Source organism: Micropterus dolomieu, linkage group LG20 (assembly GCF_021292245.1).
Source record: "Micropterus dolomieu isolate WLL.071019.BEF.003 ecotype Adirondacks linkage group LG20, ASM2129224v1, whole genome shotgun sequence".
NCBI lineage: Eukaryota > Metazoa > Chordata > Actinopteri > Centrarchiformes > Centrarchidae > Micropterus > Micropterus dolomieu.
In genome coordinates this window covers 31,977,613-31,986,338 of record NC_060169.1, presented here as the reverse complement: position 1 = coordinate 31,986,338, position 8,726 = coordinate 31,977,613, and the positions used below count along the sequence as shown (strand labels likewise).

The window sequence follows — 8,726 nt, the reverse complement described above, 5'->3', positions numbered from 1 at the left end:
GGCTCCCTAAGAAATCCATCAGACAGCTGCAGCTGATTCAGAACGCAGCTGCTCGAGTCCTCACTAAGACCAAAAAGGTGGATCACATCACTCCAGTTCTGAGGTCTTTACATTGGCTTCCTGTATGTCAAAGAATTGATTTCAAAATCCTGCTGTTAGGTTATAAAGCACTAAATGGTTAAGGGCCAAAATACATTTCTGATCTTCTGCTTCGTTATGAACCATCCAGACCTCTCAGGTCGTCTGGGATAGGTTTGCTTTCTGTGCGCAGAGTCAAAACTAAACAAGGAGAATCAGCATTCAGTTATTATGCTCCATATATCTGGAACAAACGCCCAGATAACTGCAGGTCTGCTGAAACTGTCAGTTCTTTTAAATTAAGACTGAAGACTTTTCTTTTTACCATAGCTTTTAATTAAATATTTAAGATATTTCTTTTTACCACTGTCTTTAATTAGTAGATTGATAACTTACACTGCACTGTAACTTTTACTGTCCTGTTTTCTTTTTCTTTGTTTTTAGCTTTTTACCATTGCTTTTAATGAAATATTTACACGGTGAGAAATGAGTGGGTAATTGAGGGAAGGAATTGGTCTTAAATCTCGCACCTGAGTGATTTGCAGGAACCTCTGTCTACCTGTAAACGCACAGGTGGGTCCAGAGTATAACTGGATCAAAGTGGCCTGCGGACAGACATGTCCTGAGTTTCAGTGGACCCAAAGATTGCTATGGACCCGAGTACAGACTAGCTAGAGAGAGTAGATTAAGTGTACTTCTCTGTTTATTCTCTTTTCAAAATAATTGTAACTCAATTATTTGCTCAACCCCTCAGCCTATTTTTATTTTCCATTTAACTCTTTTAACCCTGATTGTACACTGCACTGTAACTTTTACTGTTCTGTTTTACCCAGTTTTAATGTGTATTTTTTTCAATTTCCCTATGTTGCTTTTAAACTTTTTTATATTTCCCTGTTGCTTTTATGTTTTATGTAAAGCACTTTGAATTACCTTGTTGTTGAAATGTGCTATACAAATAAACTTGCCTTGCTTTGCCTTACTGTAATATTTACGATGCACTTGCAGTCCTGCGTTTTCTTCTGTTGTAAATGTGAGAATTGGGGCAGAATGGACATTAGCACCATCAGCTAAGTGGAGCTCTGTGCCTGAGTTTATTTTCACATGACAGACACGAGATACATTTTAGCCTTTGAAGGAAGGGCTACAGCGCTTCTTGTTTACACAGACACATGTATCACAGTTCTTCCTTGCAGTAAGCTTGCTGTGATGAAATGATACCTGATACTGCAGTGTTTTAATGTAGCAGGAGCACAGCCTTTGCTCTTACTGGACCACTGCAAGGAATAAGTAGTGAAAGTGACAGCACACAGTATAACAGTACAACCTAATTAGTGTATTAGAACACCAAACTATTGTGTCTGTACTGACTTTCCATTTGCATTTGATGCCTTTAGAGGATGCAGAGTAGGATTTTTCCAAACAATCGTTGATGATATAGCTAAAGTTTTTGCAGGACTTCTGCAAGAATGTAGTAAACAGGTGACAAGTGTGTGTTTTGCATTGTCCTTTTCACATTCTAAAAATGTTTACGGTGTGTGCCATAATGTATGTTAGGGCTGTGTTATGTGTAATTTACAGACTTTTTTTTAAATCACTGATAGATAATTCCTTAAAAAGTCATTTTGATTAATAACAAAAAATTGCTGGCACTGCTGTACGATGACTCACATAATGTACCGTAATGTACCATCCCATAATTAGACAAAATTACATAATTGTCAAACAAACAAGCTGACTGGCGTGTTTAGGGAAAGCTTGTCCTGAATTTAACAAGCCAAACACTGCATGTGTCCTTTGGAAAGGTTAACTGGCCAGATTGATGTTTACTGTTGTGTGGAAATAACCAGCCATTGAGAGGAGCGGGAATTGAGTGTGTGACTTCTTAAGTGGTCACCAGTTGTTAAAATGTAGTTTCAGGCCTGTGGTGAAAATAGACTTGCGAGTGTGTGTCTAAAGCTCCTGCTAACAACGTGTCTGGGAATGCAGAGGACATGTGGTGGACAGACAGTCAGCTGGCTGGTGTGGTGGTCTGTCAGTTGGTCCTTTTCACGCTATGACGTGTAATATAATTATGAGATGATGGGTACCAGAGATGTGATGTCATCATCCAGGCTCGCATGATGTTGGTATGATTTGATTTTTTTTACAATGACTTCTCTACCAAAGTCCAGGTGCTGTAAATTAACATCCATCAATTCATCCATCTATGTTCTAAACAAATGATCTAAACCTAGTCTTTCCAAACCACCTGAACAATGCCAATTCCTTGCTTGGCTTCATTTTGATTCACAATGGAAATTACATGTGTTTTTTTAATATGATACATTGGACATTTTAAATTTAAAGGATTTGTGCTGTCACCATTTAAAAAAAAAAAAAAAAAAAAAAAAAAAAAAAAAAGTATAGTTTTTTGGACCACTGTGTAAGATTTAGGGGGATATTGGCAGAATTGGAATATAAGATTCATAAGTATGTTTTCATTAGTGTATAATCACCTGAAAATAAGAATCGTTGTGTTTTGTTACCTTAGAATGAGCTTTTTATATGTACAGATGGAGCAGTTCTCTTCCATGGAGTCTGCCATGTTTCACCGACATGTTTCTACAGTAGCCCAGAATGTGCATTCCACTCTTTGTACTTAAAGCTGCGGTAATCAGTTTTTGTTATATTTACAATGGCTCATATAACTATGTGGAATGTGAAAGATGTCGCTTGTAGTGATTAGCCCACAGATAATTATCACCCAGTGGAGCGTTTCAGTGACTTTCAGCTCATCGTTTTGGTCAACTTTACTGTGCTGGTTCACTCTCTTTCCAGGAAAAAAAGCTCTAAAAACTCCACACTGCCTGCCCTGCACCAAATGATAGACAGACGGACAAAGTGAACATAGTGGAGCATTTCCCTCAGGAGTTGGTGGAGAACAAAACAGAGCTAAAAGGTTAATGAATATTGGGCAGTCATTAACAGAAACACAAGCCCAAATGAATGCTGATGTTATGTTGTATCTGCTGGATGTGTAACTGTTTGTTAACAAGTTTTTCATATAAACTTCACAGTTAGTAATATTTCAGTGTTGTGTTTATAGCTTGTTTCTTTTGTCCCTGAGTAGCCAAAAACTAACTACTAACTAACTTTTTGTGTTGTTTCAATCTCCAGATTTAGGTATTTAAACTGCCAACATTCCATTCACAAGAGCACTTTGCCTACTCGTTTCATCTAATGCACTTTAAACAAACTGCTCTAAACTTACCAACTTACTATCTTCTTAAAATGTATTGTATGTTACAAAACACAATGTACAGTATATATCAGGAATCCTGTGACAGATGCTTCCATGCTTAAAAAACAAAGTTAATGAACATGTAATGTGCCTTGTGTTGTTCAGGCAGGGGTCTGAATTATCAAGCAGTACATATATTAAAGATATGATGCGATTTAAAGAAACCTTTCTGATCCTTGTATGTTAAAAGAGGATTTTTAATTAATTAAACCATGAGCAGGACATTGATGTAAGGAATTGTTGTAAAACAAAGCAACAAGCTGTTAAATGAAAGTATAGGGGACAGTCATCTTTGTACGCTTGCTCATTCCATTATGAAACTCTTCATATATTGATATGATAATTTATTATTTTTTATCAAAACCAGTGTGGTTTGAGTTCCCACGTAAATCTGCCATCCTTAACAGAGAGAGATTTCTTACTATATTAATAAAACGTTTTAAGTGTGTTCATTAAGTCGGAGATCCAACTTAGGAGGGCGTTCCAGTTGAAATTTCTGACTGGGAACAGAAATTCTGACTTCCCATGTCACATGGAACTCAGCATAATTCTATAATTATTATAGTTGTTTATGATTGATGATACATACACCTCACTATAAGGGACCCTTGCTGCTATAATGATTTTCCTAGCCCTTACCCTGCCATCACAACTTCATGCCTAAGCCCAGCCTTTACACTAAGCCCAACCTAAATGTATTTGTAACCTGAGGTGATGATAAGATCATGTTCTTCTTTCCTCAAATCAGCATTTTCTTTTTCTCTGTAAAAATGTTTTCTTCTGGGGAATTTTTCCTCATTCAATTTGAATATGCTATACAGATTGTGAAGCCCCTTGAGTCATATTGTGATATGTAGGGCTATATAAATAAAATGGACTTGACTTCTTTACCAGGACTGCTTTCCTGCAGTGCACTGCTGACACTAATATTATCCTCTACAGACAGAAGAAGTTTCTGCTAATGAATATCATCTGACAGCTGTATCTCTGTGGTGCTCAGGCATGCATTAATAGCCAACTTTTTGCCTCTCTATCCACCCTACAGCACTATAAACCTACCAACCCAACAAATAATTATTCTAGTGTGTGTTTATGTATGAATAGCAAAACTAAAACACAAGCCTGTATAGAAAGCTGGATTTCTTAAAATAGCATATCTGTTCCATCAGATGTGTGTGAGACAGACAACGCAGCTGAACCAAAGTTACTACAGTCTATCCTGAGGGAGATATGAATGCCTGAACCAAATTTCATGCCAATATTTCACTTAATAGGCGAAAGGTTTGACCTCCTGGCGGCACTACATGAAAAGTCAGGAAATTACCAAAGTCATTAAGGTATGTCCTCTGTGGACAATGGATGCCTATAACCAACTTCACAGTAATCCATCCAATAGTTTTAGAGATATTTCAGTCTGGACTAAAGTAGTGAACCAACTGACTGGTAGACAGACATTGCCATTTCTAGAGACATGCCGCTAACGTGGCTAGAAATGAAACAATTACTCTGCTTTATTTTCTACATTACCAACTCTTTGATGCAAGCTTTTGGTCTTCTGTTAATGAATTCTCCAGCGAGGCACTTATCCCAACATGTGAATTAAACCCACAATGTAAAGGGTGTTAACAGACAGACAGAAAGAAACAGCTGGTAAAACATCTTGCCTGGGGGACTCCAACAAAAAATAAATAATGTCTTTGTGTTCTGTCCTTACTGTATTGAGAATCAGAGTAAAGAACTCACCAGGCTATCATTTACATGTAAATACAGCCTAAGTGTAAGGAAAGTATCTGTGTACTGTTAACCTCTTGAGAATCAGATCTGGTTTCTAGTCCTAACAGTGGTTGATTGTCCTTCCTGCTCTTTAACCACATATTGAGCAACCAGAACCATACACATTGTGTGTTCTGCAGCACCTCAGCTTGTGGACATGGACAAATGTTATTATAGAGTAATAATGAATTATTCATGTCTTTTAACTGATCAGTCTCAGCTTCACTCTTTTTAAATGCTTATTTGATGTAGTTTGTTTAATTTCATGTTTTGTATCTCTGTATGATTTCTTTAACAAACCTCTTTGTGAGAAATACACTGTGTGAAAGCTGTATGTGCTTTGTACAAAATTGTACAGTATTTTAGACATTGTGGTCATAATGAAGGACTTTTCCATCTGGACGGATTCATAAAAAAATCAAATAGATATGTAAATAATTTTTAACAAACTGCTTTATTGTGATATGAAGTGCTTCTGCTCCCAGTAATCAGCTTACGGCTCTCTTTGGGGAAAATGTGTCTCTATTATGAACGTCAACTACAGACCAATAAACTGTACCAGAGAGCTGTTGAAGTTGCTGCATTTTCTACTTATTGCCAATGCTTTTGAATCAATCTTTCTAAACGTAATGCCTCCCCTCTGTGTTTATTTCACTCACAGGCCCTGAACAAGAAGGAGCACAGAGGCTGCGACAGCCCTGATGGTGACGCCTCATACATCCTCACCCCCAATACTGAGGAGAAATACAAAAAGATTAATGAAGAGTTTGACAACATGATGAAGAGTCATAAAATTGTAAGTTGCATTGCATTTTATTGTTTGTTTTCATCACCTCTATAATTCCTCACCATGTGCTGTATGTTATTATGCCAGTGAGCACCTCTACTGATGCAGATCAAGGCCTTGCTTAATAATGTTTGAAGTCTGTTAAGAGAGTGTAACCCATTGGCTTTTCCCACACACATTTTCTCAGCAGGAGCTCAAGCTTCAGTATCAGTATGTCTGCTTAACTTTGTATTTTTTGGCGTCTTCCCCACTGGCTCTAAAATCCTATTGTTTTTTTTATTGGGATTCTACCTTTGTTACGTTTGTTTCTACGGCACAAGATGTGGGGGGAAATGGCACGTTTATGTCAGTCAAGAACACAAGAAGGCAAAACTAAAATACATAAAAACTAAACAGATTGTGACTGAATCCAAGTGTTGTACTCTAGTATTGATAAAACTCATGTAGACATGTCACTATCTGTCTCTTCCTCTCCAGACTACAGGCCATCCACAGCAGAACTTCATGCATGTAGCACCAGGCAGCATGCAGTACAACCCCGGTGCAGGAGGAGGAGGAGCGACCTCCCAAGCTCTAGCTGCAGCCACAGCAGCTCTAGCTGACAGTGGGATCCTCTCCTCGCCTCATACACACCTCCACCGAAACGTAAACCCTTCACAAAGACCTCCCAGCGCAGGAAACACAGGTGTGTCTGCTTTATAAGGAAGGCAGGTAATAAGATATTTGCCTTGCTGTTTGGGAACCAAACTCTTGCTGAGCTGATGACAGTCATAGGTAACACAACACTAATGTGCATGTAAATTTAGAGGTTCACTTTTTGTCTGGTTGTGACTTTAACAACCAAGCCTAAAAAACACAGTAGGCAAATGGGACGGTATTACTTTTTTTGCTCAGAGAAGGGGAAGATAAAACACACATCCACAGCAGAAAGAAACAGTATTATTGATCAGCATGTGCAATTGTCTTAATGGTGCTTATATATACATTTAGTATGCCGTTGTGAATATTTTTCCCTGTAGTGACTGAATATTTGACATATTTGGCTATATGTAGTTTGTGTGCTCAGATATAACAGACAAAACTGATAATGAAGTTTAAGAAAAAACAAAGACCAGTAAACAAATTTTGACCACCATGTGGGATACATGTCAGTGGTTACAGAACACCAACTGGTGGAAAAAGAAATCTAATAAAAGTCATTCTGTGTGTGTGTCTATGTACGTGTTTATCCTCAGGTGGCCTGCAGGGCAGTTCTGATCTGGCTCTGCAAAATGGGTCTGCTCCAGTTGGTATGTATCTTTCAGGAGTGGGACAGATGCACTCTGACAAATCTCCTTGTCTACAAAACTTTAGCCTAGAGCGATACCATCACCATAAGAACTTAATATGTAATTCAACATAATTTTTGTTGAGAGAGGATGTTTTGAAGAAGCAAAAATAGGGTTTGTTAATTTTTCAAGTTTCTACATAAATATGTAAAAAAAAAAAAAGAAATCACTCGGAGTGGTTCAACTGACGTGTTAGTGAAAATGTTAAATATTAAAAAGTTAAATATCCTCATTGACCAAAAAGTAAACATCCATATTGACCGACCCCCCCCCCCCCAGTCAGTAGATGTGCCAGAAACACAGTGATCACAATGTTACCTAGTAAACCATAATCTGATTTTCACAAAAGGAAAGAGAGAAAAGAGAGAGAGGAAAGACAAAGGAAAGGATGTCAATCTGTAACCCAGTTTTTCACCAAGAAAGGGTCCGTTGGAAACAGTGAGTAGATTACCTCAGCCTGCATGTAAGTTACAGACAATATTAAAATAATCCAGTTTGATACGTTCATTTAGATTGAATTATGGCTGTTAAATGACATCTATAGATAGGTGTTAATGTTAAGAGATGTTTTTTCTTAATTTTACTATAAAATACATTGAGACTGTAAAAGACTTCCAAAAGAACATTTTTTATGGTTGAACCTCGCATCAAATGGTGAACTGCATACTGTATGCAGACTTGCATGCACAAATCCCCAGCACTAAATATTGTGCTAGTATTGAACTACAAGAAGCAAGAAAGTCGCAAGCCTTTAATTTGAGTTATGTAAAGCTTTTGATGGGACATTTAGGTCCTAGCAATGTGGTGACAACAGCTGCACGGAGTGGGTCCAATTTGAGTTTTTGTCATGGGGCCCATAATTCCTGGTGGCGCCCCTGTTTGTATGTTTTTAAAGAGTACGTGTTGATTACACATTCTTTTATCCATCACAAACAGTAAATAAAGCAGCAGTAAATAAAGAGGAACGCACACTCAACCGCACCTACTGTATATTATCACCTCCAGCTTCAAGAAAGGAGTCACACTTTGGTCATCATTTGCAATCCGCAGCTCAGATGACTGTGATTGTGGGTTGATGCATTACTTGGTAAATAATGTGTCATCTTTTAGAGGGAAAAAAATCTGAAATGAGTTGTTGAAAATGTTCAGAGCATTTCTGAATTTGTATTACTAACAGATTAGCCAATTTTACCTGAGCAGGTGAATTGTGATGTTCTACATGTGACAACGTTCATGTTTTCACAAACTAAAGCCCTGGACCTTCTATTTTTGCAGTCCAACCAGTCAGTGAGTTAAGTTAAAGTAAAGTTCATTTTGAGACTGAAACAACAAATATTTACCTGAAGCTTGCTGTTTAAACATCTAAAACATATAAAGAAGTGTTTCCCAACCTTTTTCTTGTTATCCACGAGCCTGGATGCACCTCTGTGTCTTTTTCTACTGCTTTATGCTGTATTTATCTGTACTGTTGTGTCTTCAC

At 37.7% G+C, this 8,726-nt stretch overlaps 1 protein-coding gene across 1 annotated transcript in view; it reads left to right on the top strand.

Annotated features, from left to right (window-relative positions):
* Positions 1 to 8,726, top strand: part of LOC123958737 (myocyte-specific enhancer factor 2A-like) — a 58,076-nt gene that overhangs the window by 35,626 nt on the left and 13,724 nt on the right. The window contains exons 4-5 of the mRNA XM_046032311.1: positions 5,793 to 5,927; positions 6,396 to 6,603. Of these exons, the coding sequence (XP_045888267.1) occupies positions 5,793 to 5,927; positions 6,396 to 6,603 (343 nt within the window). The remainder of the gene's footprint in view (positions 1 to 5,792; positions 5,928 to 6,395; positions 6,604 to 8,726) is intronic.